At 47.1% G+C, this 22,737-nt stretch overlaps 1 protein-coding gene across 1 annotated transcript in view; it reads right to left on the bottom strand.

The window, feature by feature from the left end:
• FRMD4A (FERM domain containing 4A) overlaps positions 1–22,737 on the bottom strand; it is a 273,747-nt gene that overhangs the window by 129,426 nt on the left and 121,584 nt on the right. The window contains exon 3 of the mRNA XM_039519348.1: positions 7,007–7,101. Coding sequence (XP_039375282.1) covers positions 7,007–7,101 — 95 coding nt within the window. The remainder of the gene's footprint in view (positions 1–7,006; positions 7,102–22,737) is intronic.

Genomic DNA, 22,737 nt, shown 5'->3' with positions numbered 1-22,737 from the left:
CCACTTGGGATATGGGACAAAAATCTGTCTGGGGATTGGTCCTGCTTCGAGCAGGGGGTTGGATAGATGACCTCCTGAGGTCCCTTCCAACCCTGATATTCTATGATTCAAAAGCAAGGAAGAGCAACCCTAAGGCTACCATTCTGTCCACAGCCTCTGTGTTACTAAGTTGGTCGCAGGGTTGGCATTACACACCAGGAGCCAATCTCCCATTGAAGTCAATGTGTTGATGAAGGATTTGCTGTGCAAGTCCTATGGGTTTATTCAAGGGGAAGATCCAAGTTTGTCTTACATGTGCAATGATCCCCAACCACAGTGGAAAGTCCTGAGGGCAGAGAACAGCCATTCACTTTAGGTGATTGCTTCTTTTGGAAAGAATCATTCTATCTGCATTTTAACCTAAGGAGCTGAGTTAATCAGTGCAAAAGAATATACATATTTAATATTGCCTGTGTATTGCTGCCAATATTGCATGAGTAGCAAAGAGGTGGCAAGAAGAAGAGGTAAAGTTCCCCTGAAGGCAGGAGAACCAGCCACAAAGCTGGTGCATTGAGCAATTTTTAACATGCTCATCTCCATTGTACCCAAGTGCAAAGAAAACTCTGTTGCTCCTTTCACAGGGGAAATGATATCCGCAGTTACTACTTAAAAATGTTTAGCAAGGACTGCCTTGTAGCAGCTGTCAGAATCTGCTACTTGCTACTTAGGGGCCAGGTTCTGATATCATGCCGCACAGCACTTTACTGCGCAAGCCGTCTCATTGTTGTACTCATGGAGAAAGATGCTATTCGACACAATTAAGGGCAGCAGAATCTGGCCTAGATATCTAGTAGTCTTGATGTATTTTAGGTACCCACTAGGCAGCTTGCATAAAGAACCCCTTGATATGCTCCAGCATGGAGACGCTTCTCCAATACAATTTATTAAGAGGCACATGACAGCTTCTGTCTTTATTATCCGCATTGGTTTTTGCACTTAAGAATTTACATCAGTGGAATCACCAGTAATAGTCCAAACTGCACAGGCTCTCCCCCGCCACAGAGGGGCTTGTATATTATTACTTAGTTCGTCCCTTCAGTGAAACCTAGATCACTTTTTGTTGTTGTCTATGGAGGCTCTGGAGTTTAATTGTTGATTCAACAACAAATAGAGGTGCTGGAGTTAAATTGCTGTGTCAATAACAAATATGTAATTGCATTTAGCAAACAGAAATGGAGCACATTTATTTTATGGACTGAGTATAGATTTTGGCATGTGGGCTGGGCACTTCCAATTGCATGGAGTAGTTTCCATTTTCTCCCATCAGTGTTTTCCATGGAAAGCAGCATGTCAATGAACACTTTGCCTCAAGGTGGATTCAGTTATAAAGATGTACTGGCTAGTGTCCAGTTTTATAGCAAGTGGATCTACATTTAGTAGTGTGCAAAAAGCACTCTGAGATCTGTGGATCATTAGCCTGACCTACCTCCCTTCCAAGTCAAACTTCCATTCATTCCAGCAGGGCAGGTTTAAGTCCTGACTGCACTATAGAAATCCTACAGATTTTTATTATTATTACAATTGCCATCAACTATTACAGCAGAACCCTATTAAAATTAAGCCCACGATTTCCCAGAGTTAGGGCTATAGCCTTGTCTTTGATGGAAAACTCACGGGAGGGGCACGGAGGGTCCAGGAAACTGCTCGGGATTCACGGTGCAGAGTCAGCACAACAGTACAGTCCGTAACATAGAAACTGCCATAATGGCTCAGACTAGTAGCCCATTTCAGAGAGGCTGCATGGTTCATTGGCTGGGCCGCTGAACTAGGCCCTCTTCCAGGCTTGGCTGCTGATTCACTGTATGAGTGACCTTCATCAAGTTGCTTTATCTCTCTGTGCCTACGTTTCCCCTCCCATCTTTGATCTGTCTTGTCTAATTAGATTTCAAGCTCTTTGAGGCAGGGACAATTTGCACTATGTCTTTGTACAGTGCCTGGCACAGCCTCTAGCACTACTGAAATACAAATAGTAATCCTAGCCCTGACAGTGGTTGATACCAGATACTTCAGAGGAAATTTCTTCTTCATCCAGGCCAGTTGTTCTCAACCTATTTATCACTGTGGGCCGTATATGTAGCCCACAATGTGTTATGTGGGTTGCTGGTTGAGAACCACAGTACCCCCTGCAAAAACCCCCCACAATCCCCTATGCCCAGCGCTTAGGGTGACCAGATGTCCTGATTTTATAGAGACAGTCCCGATTTTTGGGTCTTTTTCTTACACAGGCGCCTATTACCCCCTACCCCCACCCCAATTTTTCACATTTGCTGTCTGGTCACCCTACCAGCACCCTCCCGCTCCATAGCCCCTCAACAGAGCGGGGCCGGGCAGCCGGGACCCCAGACTCTGCCATCCGGGACCCCAGGCCCTGCCAAATGTGGGATTGGGCAGTTGGGATCCGGACCCTGGACCTTGCTGTGCATGGGGTCGGGCAGCGAGGACCCGGATTTTTTTTTTAAGCACACAGCTGGGCCTCAGCTGTGTGCTAATTGGGCGCAGGTTGAGAACCACTGATCCAGGCAACTAGTGGTTAGTTTATGCCCTGATACTTGAGGGTTCCATTACACATTTTTATCCTGTGGCATGTGGCTGAGGAGGCTCTCCTTGCTCAGCTGGACCCACTCTGGTAAGAGGTTAGGGGCCTGCTTCAAAACCCGATGACTTCAGTGGGCTTGGGATCAGGGCCTGCAGTAGGAAATGGGGAACAGCATGTGGTGGGGAATAATCTGGGGTTTTGCAGAGGCTGAACAACCCCTGATGCAGAACAGGCAGCTTGGCAGACCTGCACCCAGCTCTCAGACTCAAATGTTCCTCGAGAGAAGCTGAATTTTGGTCATTGCAAAGATGATTTTACTTTAATGAATTTTGGAAATGTTGATGTCAAAGGAAGGAGGGTTAGTGGAGAATCACAATCTCAGGAGTTCAAAAAAAAATGCCATTTCCCCCCATGTCCAGTGCCTTCAGCACAAGACCATCCTTCCTAGCCAATCAGCCAAATCCGTAACTCCACTGGCTTTATTATCAGGGTTGGCATTTGGCCCCAGGTGTCTGACCTGCCATAAAGATGCCATTGTTTTGACCTTGCTGATCTTTAGCTAATGATTAATGCTGAGTGTAAAGCATTTCTATGATCATTAAAATATGAGGCGTACGTCTTTCTCCCATAATAGTCTGACAATCTAATTTCAGTCATGCTGAATGCGGTAATGACCCTATATTATGAGAAGAAACTATTAAGTCACCAACGCAAAGATTGTTCCTATTGATTTTCTTCTCAGGTTGTCATGATATTCCCAGGCCAAATCCTTTCTAAATAACTTACTCTCATAGAGCTTTATACTCTTAAATTAAAGAATTGCTGTAATACTTCATTGCTTTTTTTCCCTTTCTAAAACTGCAGCTAAGCCAACCTCAGAGGATATTTATAAACCAGAACCTATTCTGCCTCAGCCAGCGTAAGCATAAACTCCATGCAAAAAAGTGAACTCCTGCAGTCAGAGAAATTATGTCAGGGAGGACAACTAGGGACAGCTCCTGGAATCGGTGTCGCAGAAATGTTCAGAATTAAATGATTCCTGTTTTTATTACAGTAGCTGCCCAGGAGCCTCGACCAATACCAGGGCCCCACTGTGCTAGGTGTTGCACAAATGTGTAGTGAGAGACAGTCTCTTCCCCTAAGAGTTTACAGTCTAAACAGACAGAGGGTGGGGGAGGGAATTTAGAAAAACGTTCCCCATTTTGCAGCTTGAGGATCTGAAGCACAGTGAGATTAAGTGACTTGCCCACAGTCACACACAGGAATGAAACCCAAATCCCAGCCCAGTGCCTTAATGACACAACTACCTTTTTGGGTGTGTTTGGCCAAAGAAAATCATTATTACGTTTCACTGGCTGTGTGACTGATTGGAAAAAGTCTGTTAATATTGAGGAGGAAAACAATGTATACACTAGTTAAAAAGAAAAGTGCTTATTTCCCCAGTAGGCAAGAAGCCTTGTGGAAATGGTTAGCACTCACGGAGGGGCAGTAGCAGTCTGCAGACTAGGCTTTGGCTAAGCCGGGATTTAAGGGTATGTCACTAAATTGTGTTAGCTCGCTTGATCTCGGGTAGCCCCCAGGCTTTAACGCAGTCAGTGTAACACCTGTTACAATACATCTTGCTTTATCTCAGTGGTTCTCAAACGTTTGTACTGGGGACCCCTTTCACACAGCAAGCCTCTGAGTGCGACCCCCCCTTATAAATTAAAAACACTTTTTAATATATTTAACACCATTATAAATGTTGGAGGTAAAGCGGGGTTTGGGGTGGAGGCTGACAGCACGCGACTCCCCCCATGTAATAACCTTGCGACCCACTGAGGGGTCCTGACCCCCAGTTTGAGAACCCCCCTGCTTTATCTTGACTAGCTTTTTAGAAGGTGTTAGTACCATCGAGCTAGCAACCGGGATCTAGTATCCCACCTTGAAATCCTAGTCTAGACAAAGCACATCAGTGATCACCCAGACAGCATTGTTTCCATCTCAGATGCTCCCCAACGCTCTGAGCACTTTGCTTGCCAACCTTTGTCAGTCTCTTGCACTTTTCCCTTCTGTAACCTAGATCTTTGCTCCCAGTGGACTTTTTTTAGCCTAGTTTTCCCAGGTGAGTCTGACATGTCTGCCTGTATATCTAGTTGATACACCACCTCCTCTTTACTATCTGCCCATACTCCCAGGGAAATCCCACCCCCACATCACAGTGGGTGTAGGCAGTGACCCCACTTTCCCCACTCGGTGCCTATGAGACTGGTTAAACATTGTCAATCCCTGTCCGTCTTGCCGTCTGTTTTCCCTTTTTAAATAGTGCCACTACATTTATCCTGAGAATACTGGCAGCAGCTGGTCCTCTCTGACTCTATTTCCCCCTGGGGCAATGCACACAGAATAGCTCACCAGCTCCGGTAAAGGGATTAAGTGCCCCTCAAAACAACACTGAGTGAATAGTAAGGGAACACTGTCTCCTGCTTCTCTTCTTTTAAGCACAAACTCTGTCAACTTGCCGAAGGCTGAGAAGATCACCACCACCTGTGAAATCAATACCTCGTCAGGGCAGGATTCTGGGCCCACAAACAGGTGATCCTTATTCAGGCCCCAGTCCAGCATGTGTATAACTTTGAGCATGATTATCCCATTGCTACTCACATGCTTGAAGTTACACATGTGAATTAGGGCTTTGCTGGATCATGGCTCCTTTGCAGACTACAGACCTGTACTCCACGGAGGCTCCATAAACCACTTGGGCATGGGGACAGGATAACAATGGCAGATCTATAGTGTACTATACACCCCCTTAATATAGCCCCCTGCTGCATGTGCATTATCTTTCCATAGGACCCCTACTTCATTTCATGCACCACCTATTCTGCTTGCCGTTCATCCAGGAAGGTGAAATTGGGTTGGCTAGTTGCATTTACTAGTGATAGCAGCATCCCCAAGCCCAAATGTTCAAAAACCATGAGACTGGCTTAAAAATCATGACTTTTTAAAAATAATTCATATGGGGGTCCTTTTTATTATTTATTATTTGTATGGTGGTAAAACTTAAGGGGCCCAATCATAGACCAGAGCCCCACAGTGCTAGGTGCTGTGCAAACATAGAACAAAAAGATAGACCCTGCCCTGAGGACCTTACAATCTAAGTATAAGACAAGAACCAACAGGTGGCTACCAAACAGAGAGGGAGCACACTAAGGGTATGTCTACACTACCCGCCGGATCGGTGGGCAGCGATCGATCCAGCAGGGATTGATTTATCGCGCCTAGTCTAGACACGATAAATTGACCCCCTAGCCCTCTCTGGTCAACTCCTGTACTCCAGAGTCGACGGGGGATCGGCAGCAGTCGACTCACCGCAGTGAAGACACCACAGTAAGTCGATCTAAGTACGTCGACTTCAGCTACGTTATTCACGTAGCTGAAATTGCTTAACTTAGATCAATTCCCCCCCACATCCCCGCATCCCCCACAGTGTAGACCAGGGCTAAGACAGTACTAGTCAGCATGCTAAAGAGTGGCCACAGCACACTAGCTGTCTACCCATTGATGAATATTTATTTGCCTTCTTGCTTTTGAGCTGCTAGAGCTCATGTTTTCAAGCTTTCCTCTAAAACCGCAAGGGCCAGAAATGTCCTTTTTTAAAATGAAAGCTGTGGTTCTGATATCATCACATTACTCCAGGAGCTTGGGCTTCACAAAAAGCACCAAGAGAGGACAACACTGTGATCCTCAACTTTGTTTTCTGATTCTCTGGCACATTCACAAGGCTGTTGTATTTGGGTTTCATCATAGCTTGGGGAGTTCAACTCTCCAGAGACCTGTTTTCTGTAATTCTTTATTTTAAACACTCATGAAAACATCTCTATTTAATATTAAAGTTTGCAACCCCTTCATTTCCCCCTCCACCCACTCCCCTTTTCTTCTTTAAGAAACACTGATGTGGGCCCTAAAATGACTGGGACAGTGTGATTTCAAAGGATTTTTTCTCTGTCCCTTAAATCATTTATCATTACTGTTAAACCTGCCTGACTGCATAATCCTGTTAACGCGTTAATTATACAGTTCCGTTGTACTGATACCGATTGTGAAGAAGCAACTGGATTTTAAATCCAAGACTGCTTAAGCTGACCGTTTGCCAATGCCGAATGACAAGAGCTCATTTAACATTTGACTAGGATGGGATCGTTAATGTCTCCATGAGTCGCAGACAATGATTGATTCACAATAAATGATATTCTCCCCCCTGCCCGGTGCAGTATGAGGCTTATGCACCTCTTAAGTCTCATGTAAGTCCCTAGCCCTGTAGGCCTTCTGCTAAGGGCTTAAGAAGTAAATAGACCTTCATGCTGCCCCTTGTGTAGCGTGTGGGGAAACGACATTTAATTTTCTCATGATCTAAGAGTTGCTTCCCGGTATTTCCATCATGGCACTTACGTTTCATCTGTGAAGGCAATTCCAAAGTATTCTTTCTCCTTCAGGTTGAAATGAGATGCCACCAGGTCGAGCAGCTCCTTGGCCAAAAGCTTTGGCTGGAAGGAAGGAAAGAAAGTGATCCGTGAGGTTAGGTTTGATATACTCCCTTGATGTTCCCTAGCACGAGCAGTGAAATCTCTTATGCCCTCACACAGGGACTCGCTAAGGGACAGTCCTGTCGAGAGGGGCTGGAATAGAATGCAAGTGTCACCACTTGGTGAGTGTGTGTCACGGGTCTTCCTCTGTGCCTGAATAGGAGTCCGTTCTAGGGAGCATTGGCTCTTTAGCTGTAGCAGTTCATGCTTTTAGCTCTGGAAGCTCCTGGTTCAATCCTCAGTGTGTCAACCAAAATGGTGGCCATGACACAAGAGCCTCATATCTGGAACCAGTAATGAAAATCCTTCTTCAAAGGGCCTGGTTCTATGAGAGAATTCACTTCTCAAAAGATTCTGAGCACCCTCAACTTCTGCTGACCTCATGAAATGACTGAGAGTCAGTGGGAGTTGAGGGTGGTTAGCACTCACCAGACCATGCCTCTGTAGCACTGGAAGTCAAAATCAAGTAGTCATTTAAAGAAAAACAAATTAATTATTATTTGTGTTGCAGTAGTGACTAGAGGCCGCAAGCAGGGATCAGAGCCCCATTGTACTAAGCAACGTACACACGCACAACAAAAAGATGACAAGTTAAGTATATGAGAAGGGGACACGATAAACAAATGCAGTGCTGCAATGGCGGGTTTGAAAACTAAGGTTCTCTGTTTACATAAAAGTGGGCCCCTTTTGCTAACCTTTGAGTGACTCTGGTTGAGTGTCAGTAGCAAAACCTGAAACCAGGTGACTCACGTCCAGTTTTCAGTGGGCACTACTCTACTACCAACCTCTGCTCATGATTACTATGCTGGGGCTAGCAGAGCTTAGGAACTCTTAGTGGACATTTACAGAATCTGTAAGGGTGGATAGGATCTCTTGCTGGATCTCTGACTAGATCCAGCTGCATTGTAGGGATGATGTATCTATCACTGCTGCCAAACTATCCCGTTCTATAGGTGTGAAGTCAAACCAGAAAATCAATTCCATAGCCTCCCTATGGGATTGTTCCACCCCAGTATTTAAGCAAAGTCTTCTAATTGCAGCAGCTCTTTTACATACGATTTTCTCCTTGTGGACTAATGAAAATAGTTGGTCGCTGTCCTCTTTACACCTTCCCTTCTTTGATTTGTAGACAGATAACATGCCTTCAATTGGTTGTCCTTACTTCAGACTCACCATGCCCAGCTTTCTTATCCTGCTCTGATAATCATAGTTTCCAGAGCTTTTTTATTGAGTAACCTTTAAAAGCACATTTCTGACACTATCACGTTATCTAGGCTTATGACATTAATAAAAAACGTAGCACAGGAGTAGGCAACCTATGGCACCAGCACGCGAGCTGATTTTCAGTGGCACTCACACTACCCGGGTCCTGGACACTGGTCCAGGGGGCTCTGAATTTTAATTTAATTTTAAATGAAGCTTCTTAAACATTTTAAAAACCTCATTTACTTTACATACAACAATAGTTTAGTTATATATTACAAACTTATAGAAAGAGACCTTCTAAAAACGTTAAAATGTATTAGGGCTGGTCTACACTACGGGGGGAAATCGATCTAAGATACGCAACTTCAGCTACGTGAATAACGTAGCTGAAGTCGAAGTATCTTAGATCGAATTACCTACCGTCCTCACAGTGCGGGATCGATGTCCACGGCTCCCCATGTCAACTCCGCTACCACCGTTCGGGTTGATGGAGTTCCAGATTCGACAGGAGCTCATTCAGGGATCGATATATCGCGTCTAGATGAGACACGATATATCGATCCCCGAGAAATCGATTGCTACCCGCCGATACGGGGGGTAGTGAAGACGTAGGGCACGCGAAACCTTAAATTAGAGTAAATAAATGAAGACTCAGCACACCACTCCTGAAAGGTTGCTGACCTCTGATGTAGCATCAGGAGATCGGATGTGAGGGATCAAATAAGAAGTACATCAGCTGTGGTGACACAGTTGCTTATTAGGTCCTCTCATTGTTTATGGGTGAGATTGTGTCATCGGGTTTAGGGTCTTGGGAGAAAAGAGAGGAAACAAAGGCATCCTTGCAAACTATCCTTCACAGGAGCATCAAACCCAAATTTACCACTGAGGTTCACCACAGGAGGTGTACATAGCATTCCCAAAGCCATGTGAGGAGACCCTTTTGCATTGTATGCCTTATTCTCCTTGGCAATGTCTAACATTAGTCCTTTCCTCCTAAAATTTCCTACTATAGCAGCGCCAGTGGTGGCAGGAGCTCTAGTGTAGACAAGGCACTGGAAGCCACTAGTGTTTACCACCATGTCACTGTGGTCTTACCTAGACTAGAGCTCCTACTGTTGATAGCACTGGTGGAGCTATGCCAATGTTAGCAATGGTGGGAAATGTGGGTGAAAAAGACTACCGTAGACAAGGCCTGGGGGAGCAAAGTTGTGTTAGCGACAGAAGCATTAAAATATGGTTATGGCCAGTGGCTACTAGCACAGGTTCCCTGACCACTGTTGATACGGATTGTGGCCCTGTCTACACTGCAAACCCTACTGTTTTGGGGGACCCAGTTACAGTACAGCAACTGGCAGGCTTGGTTAACACACTTCACGTCAGCTAAATGTTCGAGTCAACAGAGTTACACCAGGGATGAATCTAGGCTGGAGAGATTGAGTGATTTGATCATGGTTGTATAGGAAATATGTGGCAGAGCTGGGAGAACCTTGGTGTCCCAGTGCCTATCCCTATGCCTTACCCACAAGAACCTCTCCCATACCCTCCTGCAGCCCACACTAAACAGAGTCCAGTTATTGCTGCACTCATAGAGCCGTTATCTTATCCTCTGAAACACTTACCTCTGCCATGAAGCCCATAGCTCACTGGCATTGGTGAGGCAAGTGACAGCCTAAGACATCTGCTGGTGTGTTGATGTAATTGTTACCTCATCCTACAACAGTTCATCTGTTTTGTCCACCCGTTACATCCTGGCACCTAGTGTAGGGATTACTTGCCTGTACAATGACTAGCACAGTGGGTCTCTGGTCTTTGCCTGTGGTTTTTAGGTCACACCACAACAGAAATAATGAAATAGCAACAGCCATGTTCAGACGTGGTTGTAGCTAAAACAGTTTGTTCCCCACATATGGACAGGGCCCAAGTTACTGGACAGGACGGATGGCCTAGTTGATAAGGAAGTGGACTGGGTCTCCAGGGACCTGACTTCAGTTCCTGACTGAGAACTTCTTATGCCTGATCTTGGCCAAGTCGCTTCGTCTCCCTGCTCCCCCTCTGTAAAATGGGTGTGATATTTTCCTACTTCAGAGGGGTGTTGTGAGGATAAAATCCATTCATTATTGTCTGATGCTCGGACACCCTGCTTTGAATGCTGACAGCCCCTCCCCCCATGCCTGCCTCAACTAAATGGAACCTCCCTTGGTCCTTTTCCATCCCCCTCCCTGCACAGGGGCACACACAGCAGTCCTCAGAGTCATATGCAGCCAGCCGGCCGGCGGTGGAGGAGGAGAAAGGCTTTTCTGTTTTCCTACGATTCAGTGACAACTTGACAAAGCACGTGCGTGATGACAGCACTGTCTGTGCAGCCATGGCCATTGATGGAGGCCAGGTGAAGCAGGCTCCCCACAATGGCATAGATTGCAGCCTTGAGTTCTGCCCCTGGCACTGCCTGGCGGTTGCCGCTCTGCTACCACGGAGATATTTGATACGGGAGCAATTATGCTGCCGAGCAGAGAAGCCAGACGTCAGCCTCAGCGGCCATGCTACCTGCCAGGGTGGAAGCAAGTTTGAGATGTGGTGACATGCCACCGCTCTACACTCTAAGGTGGGGAGTAGAAGGGAGGTCAGCTTTGGTGTTTCACTGGGCAAAGAAAATAAAAGGCGTGCTAAATAAATGATCTGATATAGACACACCTGGTCTTGATCCTGCAGGGCACCAAGCGCCTCCTGACTTGCGTGGCAGCAGGCCACAGTCGCTAGCGCTACTACCATTCACCCGTCATCCTCGGGGAGCTCCGCTAATCTGAGTACATGCAAAGTGTTTGCTCATTATTTCCGCAGAGTGGAAGCAGCCGACTGATACAACACATGATGTCGTCCAGTGAGGCGTGCCTCCCTTGCTTGCTCCCAGGTCGCACGCTCTGCATTCTTCTGACACAACACCCTTGACAAAACGAAAAGGTCCTTCCTGGCCCCTTGCTGTAGTGGGGCAGGAGGGGCAAGGCAGGGGGTGGGGAAGTAGAGGGGTGGAGAGAGGGGAAGTAGAGGGGACACTCTACTTCCAGCACTCCTGCTATTGGGTGGGCCTCTTTAAAAATCTGCTGTATCAGATAAGATGGGCTCACCCTTGTCTTGGCAGATAAGGGAAAAGAACAATAGATGCAGAGATGGCCGTGGCTCCAAGCCAGGTTATTTAATGGCTCAGCATCCCGGCAGCGGCTTAAGACTGAAGTTAAGCCCTGCTAGTCCTCTCCAAGATTACTTTCCTCAGTCATCCTAAGCCTTGACATAGCTGCGCAAGGTTATTGGCCTTTTTAGTGCTATGGAATGAGCCCCTTCCTTCCCTGCACAGAGAGCCCTGGAAGGGATGAGCGTCAGTGACGCTGATTCTCGGTGGCAGGAACTCACTGATACTAAGGGGACGGCCCACCTGGCTGGGACCCAGGGCAGGGAAATTCTGGCAGAGACAACTGAAGTCGCAGCCTGGGTCCCCATCTCAAGATAAGACCTGAGTGCTGAAAGTTAGCAGTTAAGCCGATTGCAGTTCAGGATGAGAACAGATGAGTCATGACCTCCTTTCGTGTGAGCTACATAGACAAAGAGCTCATTAGCCATGTCCGTGGCACATTTTAATTCATTATTAATTTCTGGACTTAACCTTCCAGAGGATGCTTGTTTTGCATTAATAAAACCTCTGCCGTAGACACACTGAAGAAAAGCAGGCTAGCCCAATGAAGCAGAGGGGTCTGCGGTGCGACTGGGTATTATTGGGACATTAGGACTTCTCTGCATTAAAATATATCGTCCAGACAAGGTCTGCAGGCTGGATCCTGATATCAGTCTCATAGGTGGAAATGGGGAATACTGGAGTTACTTCTGATTTACAACCATGTAAACATGATCAAAATGTGTCCTCAAGTCTGTGCATTAGTGCCCTGTGAGGCCAGTATCTGGCACCCCTCCGCATCATCCGGTCTTTGTTTCCTTCCCATCCAGCCTACTCTGCAACCCACACTCTGCCCTGTCCTCAGTTGTCTCCATTTCTGTTCAGCTGATAGCAGCAGCCCCCAGAATCCTTTGTGCTGGCTGCGGCAACATTTCTAAGGGCAGTAAAGGATTATGGGAAATATCCAACACACAGCTGCAGCAGGTGGCTGGGCCAAACCTGGGACAGGGCAGGTGACCAGAAACTCGGCAGCTGGAGCAGCGAGGGCTGCAAGCCAGTGTGTTGGCGAGGGATGCGGTGCCAGTGCTTTCTTCCAGTATTTCCTTCCCCAGGGCGCCCTAGTTGGCTGCTTATTTAGCCTACGTCAAAGGCCGCCTCTACAAAACTGCAAACTAAGAAACAATAATGCAGTGGAACTTCTTCGTTTTCTAGCACAGGAATCACCGCGGCCCAGATCCTGAGCTGGAGGAAAAGAGAGGGGAGAAGGAATCTTTTCTCCAAGCTGCAGCCTTAGGGATGGAACTCCCAGATAGCTGGAGCCCACAATGGCAACTGGGCTCCAACTATCTGGGAGGAAAGCTTGGGGGACCCACGTGCTGGTGTTGTGCAGCCCCTTCCTCAGCTGGCACATGCCCTGTCCCCGCACTCCTGCTGCATGGCGGCATGTGGAGAAGAGCCCTTCAAGAGCTGGATTCCCGCCTGGCCTCCTCAATTCCTGCGTGGTCTCATTGCACAGCAACTGCCAGGGCTGCACGGCAGGCAGGGCCCTCGGTGCCTGTGACAGTCAGGGCAGCGGCATCTCTGAATGATACAAGAAGCACAGCTTTGGTGCATAGATACAGTGGTGATGGGCTCATTAGGAATGGATTGACATCACTGTCTGAATGGGCCCGTCAGGTGCTTTTTGACGGGCTAATAGTCTGGATATTGAAACCAGATCTGGCAGTTCTGAACAATTGAGGCTTTCCTGCTGCCCCCTTGGGAAGGAAGGCGAGCAGATGGGTATTCGTTAGAGGCTGCAAACCCAGCCACCCAAACACCCTGCAGCACACTCTGGGCAATGTCAGAGGGGTATTTATCTGACACAGCGTTCAATGCATAGCAGGAGCTCGGCGTTTCTGCCTCAGTAGCGAGGCACAAAAATCAACACAGGGCTGGGGCTGGGTTTCTGCCGCCTAGAAGCAATCAGCTCCCTACGCAGCGTGGGTCCTGTGGAACTGCTGCTGGGAGCCAGCTACTGAATGAAGGCAGAGAGCGGATGGCCTACAAGGGTGAATGTGCCATTGTGAATCAGAAGACAGTACTAAGCAGTAGCTTGGCAGGGGTGGGGGACTGGATGATCCAACAGGCCTTTGTCAGCTCCTTGCACTGATTGGTAGCAGTGCAGAGCAACTGGAGACCTCGTATGCTCAACTGGAGTTACGGGTGCTCAGCGTTTTGGAAAAGCAAGTCTCTCGATGTCTATGTGCCAAATCCTAAAGTCTTTGCTCAGACAACATTCCCATTGGGCCAGACCCTGAGGGCTGAGTAAAAATTGAGCAGGGACCTAAGGATTTGGCCCCATGATTGCACAGGAGGCTGTTTTAAATTAAAAACAGGAGGCGATTGCTCCATAATTTGAAATGTCCTGTACCAGCCTCTGAAAGGCCTCTGTTTGCTTTGAAGGGCTGGTGAAAACAACGTATATTTGATCACAGAACTGCCAGCGCAGTCTTGGCTCTATTCACAGAGCTGGCTTGGCTACACCACTTTCCTTTGCAGCACATGAAAAGAATGCAAATTTGGCTGAGAGAGAACCCATCATAATATCCCTGATGTCCGTGGCTGAAGCTGACACATGCTAGTGACAGCCCCGGAGAATTGCATGAATAGATCTTTAGTGCAGGGCAAATGCTATCTACATTTTCTTAGGTCCATTTTAAGGAGCATTCAAAAGTGACAAATTAACACTGGCCTGCGAGGTTCATTCCTCTGTGCGCAGCCCTTATCTGTGGACTGATAATATTATACAGGTGTCTCCTTTTAATTGGACTTGCAGGCAACTCACTGATGTAACAATGGCTGCGGAGGAACATGACAAATAGTAAAAGCAGAGTGAAAGAGGAAGAGCAGCTCTCCCCGTACACGCTGAGGAGGAGTGGGGTGCGGGAACACACTCCTTCCCCAGGACAGGAAGAGGAGGGATATGCCGTCTAGATGAAGGGAATCTGTGCTCCTCTCTGCTTGCCCTAACTTCAACCCCTGGGAACTCAAGGTCAGTTAAAAGAAGGGGAGGGGACTGCAAAGGCTGAAGTCATTTTTGCTCTACACGTTTCAAAGGGGAACCATTTTACATGTTTAAATGTTTACATTTTGCCACGTGTGTGCGTGTGTGTGTGGGGGGGGAGAGGATAAATATTTGATAAATGGGAAAAACAAAACAAGAAGCTACAGCTTCCAATTTCATGGGAAATGTGGACATTGCTGGAGGGAAAAAAACATTCCTTCATGAAAGTTTCCGAGTTTGTTAAAAGGCCACTTTTGGATGGAAAAAAAGCGCTTTGCCTGATAAAACTTCAGCCAGTTCTAGTGGTGACACGTGTGTAAGAGCGAGTGTGGTGCTGATAAGAGGTAGCAGCAGCTCAACAGGCCTAGAGACCAAAGTGCTCTGTCCTCAGAACAGATATTGTTCGGAATGGAGCAGTGCAAACGTCCCCTACCCCAGCAACATGCCTCGCTCCTGACCTCGAGAAATCTCACCCAACAGCGAGGGAGCAGTATCGTTACCTGCTCAGTCTCATTCACTTTATACCTGCAAATCCGGTAGTTTAGCATCTCAGTGGGTACAACTGGAGACTCAGTTAATTGAGCCTGCATTTCTGCAGGCCAGAAGGAGGCCTGGGTTAAAATCAAGGCCTTGAGGTTTTATCTTAGCTTTGGAAATTGGAGAAAGGGTGGTGTGACTAGGGTTGCCAACCCTCCCCAGTTTCTCCGGGAGTTTCCCAGAATCAGGCCCTATGTCTTGGAGGCTACTGAAGCCAAACTGGGAGATTTTAGGCGCTAAAACTCCGGTGGTGCAACGGGGCTAAGGCAGGCTCCCTGCCTGCCCTGGCCCCACGCCACTCCTGGAAGCAGCCGGCACATCCCTGTGGCCTCTGCGGGGGGCAGGGGTCTCTGTGTGCTGTCTATGCCCCGAGCCTGACTCTGCCACTCCCATTGGCTGGGAACTGCAGCCAATGGGAGCTGCAGGGGTGGCACTTGCAGGCGCAGGCAACACGTGGAGCTCCCTGCCCACCCCTCTAGGGGCCAGACATGGCAGCCGCTTCTGGGAGCAGCATGGGGCCATGGCAGGCAGGAAGCCTTCCTTAGCCCCACTGCGCTGCTACCTGGGAGCTGCCCGAAGTAAGCGCCTCCCGGACAGAGCCTGCACCCCACATCCCCTCCTGTACCCCAACCCCCTACCCCGGCCTAGAGACCCCTCCAGCACCCAAACTCCCTCCCAGAGCTTGCACCCTGCACCCCCTCCTGCAACCCAAGCCCCTGCCCTGTGAAAGTGAGTGAGGGTGGGGGAGAGCAAGCAATGGAGGGAAGGGGGGTGGAGTGGGCGAGGCCTCAGAGAAGGGGTGGGGCAGAGGCGGGGCCTCAGGGCAGGGGCGGGGAAAGGGTGTTTGGGTTTGTGTGATTAGACAGTTGGCAACCCATAGGGGTGACGCTGGCAGACCAGGTGCTTGTTCATGCCAAGGTCCCCACGTCTCAGCTGGACACTGACAACCCAGGGTTGTGAGTTCAATCCTTGAGGGGGCCACTTAGGGATCTGGGGCAAAAATTAGTACTTGGTCCTGCTAGTGAAGGCAGGGAGCTGGACTCGATGACCTTTCTGGGTCCCTTCCAGTTCTATGAGATAGGTATATCTCCATAAACTACATCGCTGGTATCGGTCTGGCTCATCTCTGTGTTAGTCTTGTTAAAGCAAACATTAGGATTAAAAGAATGTGTTTAGTGTTTAGACTTTATTGAATGCTTGGGAGTTGCTCCCTGTATTAATCTCTCTTATAGCATCTGTATCCCATATTCTCAGGTAATATTTAAGCATTTGAATTGTAAGACTCTCTGACTGTGTAAATCACCAGACAGGAGAGAGACATTAAACTAGTGTAACGTCCTGGCCAACAAGAACGGCCCATGGACACCAGACAGACTATTGTGGAACGTTAAAGAGAACAATACATTTTGTTGTTCTGCTCTACCTGGCCTCCCACCCCATGAGGAGGAGACACACCAGTGAATTACTCCCATTAGCTGAGTTCACAGCTCAGAGCACATGGGAGCTGGGAGAGTGGGTGGAAAGGGAATAATAACCGTTAACAAGAAGGAACTGTATCTCTAGGCTGTTTGGACTCTGGCGGGCAAGGCTTTCTAGACATAAGCAAGAGAACGCCAGCTGCTTAGCCTGGGTTAGCCCTAAAGGATATATAGAGCTTGCTTACTATAGATGTTTCTATTACCTGTTGAAACTTAAGACTGTAGCTCAGTTGTCTACATATGTTTACCTGCTTTAGCCTTGTAAATAACTCGTTTCCTTTTGAACAAATCTACCTATACTTTATTATAGGATTGTCTACAAGCATTGTTTTTGGTGTGAGGTCTAAGGTGCACTTGACCTGGGGTAAGAGACTGGCCCTGGAGTAGGAGTAACATGAATATTGCTGTGGTTGGTGGGCCAAGGCAATGTTTCTCAACCTTTTTGATACTGGGGACCGGCTTGTTGCCTTCCTAAATTGTGTCAGGGAGATCTCAGGGACCACAGACCAGTCATTGAGAAACACTGGTCTAAGGGACCATCTATTACAAAGGCATGCTCACCTGGATGGTGAAATAGACTGGAGTACCCACAGGGACTGTCTGTCGTGTTTAGGCTGTTAAAGTACCTGAGGACTTTACATTTGATTAGTGAAATCCAACCCATTTGGGGTTTGTGCCCTGGTTCTTAACCATCTGCCCTGAGGTTGGTACTCACGGTCTTCAGCCACTGCAAGCAGCTTGACAGTTAAAACAAATGATTTACTCCTGGCACCACTGGTCTGGTTTTGCAAGGTGCTCAGAAAGATTTGGTGGTTATGTGGCTATCCTAATATTAGAGCTATGCTATGTTCAGTGTAATAAGATCTGATCTCACTTACACTAGTGTAACTTCAGAGTAAAGCCATTGGGATGAATCCTCTAAGCCACCTGGCAAACAGGATTTCATTGCAATTTAGAGCAGCCAAAGGGCTGTTCTAACTTACTGTAGCTACAAAGCTATGATACCCGCACGAGGAAATAAGGAAACAAATCAACAGAGCCAGATGTGTACCCAGAAGTCTCCTGCTGCAAGACAAGCCCAAGAAAGAAACCAACAGAACTCCACTGGCCATCACCTACAGTCCTCAGCTAAAACCTCTCCAACGCATCATCAGGGATCTACACCCCATCCTGGACGATGATCCCTCACTTTCACAGGCCTTGGAAGGCAGGCCAGTCCTCACCCACAGACAGCCCGCCAAACTTAAGCATATTCTCATCAGCAACCACACACCGCACCACAGTAACTCTAACTCAGGTACCAATCCATGCAACAAACCTTGATGCCAACTCTGCCCACATATCTACACCAGCGAAACCATCACAGGACCTAACCAGATCAGCCACACCATCACCGGTTCATTCACCTGCACATCCACCAATGTAATATACACCATCATGTGCCAACAATGCCCCTCTGCTATGTACATTGGCCAAACTGGACAATCCCTACGGAAAAGGATAAATGGACACAAGGCAGATATTAGGAATGGCAATATACAAAAACCTGTAGGAAAACACTTCAGTCTCCCTGGACACACAAAAGCAGATTTAAAGGAGCCATCCTGCAGCAAAAAAACTTCAGGACCAGACTTCAAAGAGAAACTGCTGAGCTTCAGTTCATTGCAAATTTGACACCATCAGCTCAGGATTAAACAAAGACTGTGACTGGCTAGCCAACTACAAAAATAGTTTCTCCTCCCTTGGTTTTCACACCTCAACTGCTAGAAGAGACCTCATCCTCCCTGACTGAACTAACCTTGTTATCTCTAGACTGATTCTTGCCTCCATATTTATACCTGCCTCTGGAAATTTCCACTACATGCATCTGACGAAGTGAGTATTCTCCCAAGAAAGCTTATGCTCCAAAACATCTGTCTATAAGGTGCCACAGGACTCTTTGTTGCTTTTTACAAATCCAGACTAACACGGCTACCCCTCTGATACTTGTAGCTACAGTGTCCCTTAGGGGCCATTTAGCTAGAATACATCACGCTCTGGCTCTGACCACTTCCACTCCTGACATATCTCCTCGCTGCCCTCTCCCTGCCTCAGGGCATGTGAAGGTGGTGAATAGCCAGCCATGCCAAGGCTGGTTTAAAGGATCCTTTGTGCCATGGGAGCATTGCAAAGGGACCTTAGCTAGGGCCAGGGATCTGGCCCATTGACTTCAATAGGGTCACTCCAGATTTACATGAGGGAGAGCTCAGAATCTGACTCAGTAAACCAGATTCATAGAGATTAAGGCCAGAAGGAACTACTAGATCTTCTACCCTGGCCTCCCGTATATCACAAGCCATTCAGTTTCACCCAGTTATCCCTGGATTGAGCCCAATAACTTGTGTTTGACTAAAGCATATCTTCTAGAAAGGCATCCATGCTTGACTTGAAGACATCAAGATATGGCGAACCCACCACTTTCCCATTGGCAATTACACTCTGTAATCAAGTCATTTCTCAATCTTCTTTCTGATAAATGAAACAGATTAAGCTCTTTACATTTCTCAGGGTAATTTCTCCAGTCCCTGAATAATGTTTGTGGCTCTCTCGTTTTTCAACAGTCTTTATAAAATGTGGACTCCAGAAGCGTATATAACATTCCAATAGTGGTCTCATCAATGCCATATACAGAGGTAAAATCAACTCCGTCCTCCGACTCCTGTTTATACACTCAAGATCATATTAGCCCTGTTTACCACAGCATCACACTAGAAGCTCATGTTGTGTTGTTTGTCCACTATGAGACCCCAGATCCTTTGCAGAATCACTGCTTTCCAGGATACAGTGCCCCCTTCTGTAAGTAAAAAGTGTGTATGGAAAAATCAGAGATGGGCCTGAGTCAAACAGTTCAGATCAGGATCTGAACTTTCCCTGGACTTCACAAAAGGGGTTTGGATCTGATTTGTGTTTTGTCCCATGACAGAGAAGCGGCTGGATTCTCCACTTTGTTACCTCAGTTTTATGCTGGTGTTTTTCCATTGGAATGTGGGTGGAGAAGCAGGCCCAAAGTTTGCATCTGAGTCTGGACTAAAATTTCCCAGAAGCTGCAGTCTGAGCAGATCCATGTGACGATGGCTGTGCCTGTCTCTAAACAAATTTCTAACGCTGATAGAATGATCAAAAGAGACACAAAACACCAAATGGATGGATCAAATGGACCAAAAAACAGCAGGATCCAAAATCCTGCTAACCATCCTAGTGGAGACTGATTTTAGATTGTCCTAAATGAAAGCCCCCATCATGAGTGCATATTTCCCCAAAAGCAAGGGCGCAGATATCACAGAGTTGGACTCGCCCATCCATTATGGACTTAGCGACCACTGCATGGACCCTCTATGACCCTTTGACTCCCTAAACAGGTTTAGCCGCTGCTGGAAGAACTTCAAAGTTAACCCATCAGCCTGTTTGAACTCATCTGATTCTATGAGTGGGTTCAACTTCCCAAGTATTAGGTGGGTCACTGCTTGTAAAACACCTCTCCAGTTGTTCACCTGAGATGCAAGAAATTTGCAGTCTGGGAGTGCTGTGCAATTGATCCTTCATATACTAGGGAGCTGAGGCAGAAGAGAGGAAGCAATTTGCATTAAGACAAAATACATAATGTATCCAAAGCAACACTGACAGGCTCATGAGCTAACAACTTCCAGGGCTCCTTGGCTGGAGGAAGGCTCCCTGTTCCGCTAGATCTTGGAGAGTGTTACAGAACAGAAGGAAATGAGAAAAATGGGAGTTCCACTCCCCATTTCTCTAATGAAGTGGAGCTGCGCCTGTTTACTGTAAAAACGGTGTGGCTGTTTATACGGCATTATAGGCTTAATGATCATCAAAACCATAAACGCTATGTCCATGTAGCGTGGTGATGAGTGCATTAAAAATTCCTATAGATAGAAATGGAAATAGAACACAGGACCTTTGTGCTTCCAGCATACAGGCTAAAGGAACACATTATTCAGAGAAAGGGCTTTTATCTACTAAAAGTCAGCAGTGCACACATATACCCACATGCATTAGTCAGTACATTACACTCCGATTGCTTATGTACTATAATTTTTCTTGCTTCCATAGCCCTTGTGCATGAAATACAGAAATCCTTCATCGAGGGGCCATTTAGCTGTCAGTCATTCACCGTTCTTTCCTTGTCATATTGGTTCTACCAACGGCAGAGGCACCCAATTGTTTAACCCACTTTGTGCACTTAGAATTAAAAAAAAAATAAGTCAATCAGGACAAATGTTTTGTAAATACTAAATCACAGTCCTTTCAGCTATCTTTGCATCTCAATGCAATGTAACAACATTGTACAAATCCACTCATGCTGAAGATTTGAGGCCTTAGGGTCTGGAGCTTTGAAATTCCCCTTATGGGCTAGATTTGCCATTCGTTAATTCCATATTAATGTGTTAACCTACGGAGTGTGCATAATCAAAACAGGCTGAGATGTATTTGTGTGAAAAAATATTCACCAAAATGCAAGATGTCTGCAGAGGGAAGGTCTTTTTTTTTATCGCGGAACAGTCGAACTATTTCACTGTTGTGGACAAATGATGGGGGTATTATTCACACTGGTACAGGCAGCGCCTCTTTCAGCGAGTCAGTGTTTGACTCTGAAACCTCTGGCCCCAATTTACATAGGAAAATGAAACAATTTGCCTCCAGCAACCTCCTCAAAAATAGAGGGTGTGTGTGTGTGTGTGTGTGTGTGTGTGTGTGTGTGTGTGTATGTGTGTGTGTGTAATTGACTTCTTCCTTGAAAAATCAGCAACTGCAGGATGTGTGTAACCATTAAGATTTATTAAGGCCAGAAAAAAAAAGACACAGAATGCCCGATATTTAGAAAAACAAACTTCGGAGAAAGGACTGGATATACCACACTGACAATGCATCTTAAAATAAACCCCAGGTAACTGAGTTATGCTAATAATGAATATTTAACATCTTAAAAATCTTGATGGGCATTAACTAATTCTTCTTTGCAGGAACACTGACAAGGAGGTAAGTCTTATTTTAGCTAGAGAAACCGAGGCTCAAGTCTGTACGTTGAATCAGTGTCGGTGCCAAGATTAAGACTCAGCACTGCTTGACTCCCACGCCAGAGCTCAACTTTCCTAGGTCACCTTAGTTCTGTGTTTCCAGCAAGGGGTTCAGGTAACGCATAAAGCACAAGAGCAAAGCCAGTGTCTGCCCAATCCCCCGGGCAGTCAGAGGTGGGATAACCGTCCCGAAGTGCAAAATCCTTTCCTCCATGCAAGACACAGATCTGCAATACAAGACACAGCTCCACAACTTTCCCCCCTTCCCTCTGTTCTTCCCCTTCAAATGCCTCTCTTTTCCTCTCCGACCCACCTACTTCCCGCCTCTCTTCTTGGAACTTGCTGCTGGAGCAACTCCACTGCAAACACCTCCGGGAGTAGGGGTATGGCTACACTGAAGAGTTGCAGCGCTGGTGGAGGCTTTCCAGCGCTGCAATTAGTAACTGTCCACACCTGCAGGGCACATCCAGCGCTGCAACTCCCTGGCTGCAGCACTGGCTGTACACCTGGGTCTGCTTGGAGTATAACGATTGCAGTGCTGGTGCTACAGCGCTGCTCGTAAAGTGTGGCCACACACCAGCACTGTTATTGGCCTCCAGGGTATTAGGAGATATCCCAGAATGCTTTTAACTAAATTACTCCCTTTGTTTTGTTATGCTGCCTCTCTTTGTTTTGTTGTGAACCCGGGGCTCCGGAAGCTGCTTATCTAAAAAACAAACACCGCTCCTGTTTGCTGTGATCAATCTGTACCTGACTGAACAAATCAAATGAGATAAACCCACTACCTTACTGTGAATGAGGCAGGCAGGGGGATGAGTGTTTGCTTGAGGAGAGAAACAGTGGGGGCGGGGCGGAGAAAGGGAGTCCGTTGGAGCAGCTGCTTATCTGGTCAGCAGGCTGTTTGCAGTTAAGAGTAAGGGGTCGGGAAAATTTTCTGATTTTGCAAGGCAGGGAGCTGATACACAGTGTCGGCTCCAAAAATCCACTCTCTCTCTCTCCCCCGGTCCCTGTCACACTGCACCCCACCCCCCTCTTTTGAAAAGCACGTTGCTGCCACTTGAACGCTGGGATAGCTGCCCATAATGCATCACTCCCAAC

This window comes from Mauremys reevesii, linkage group 1 (genome assembly GCF_016161935.1).
Source record: "Mauremys reevesii isolate NIE-2019 linkage group 1, ASM1616193v1, whole genome shotgun sequence".
NCBI lineage: Eukaryota > Metazoa > Chordata > Testudines > Geoemydidae > Mauremys > Mauremys reevesii.
The sequence above is the reverse complement of the archived record's forward strand: the minus strand, read 5'-3'. Positions and strand labels throughout refer to the sequence as shown.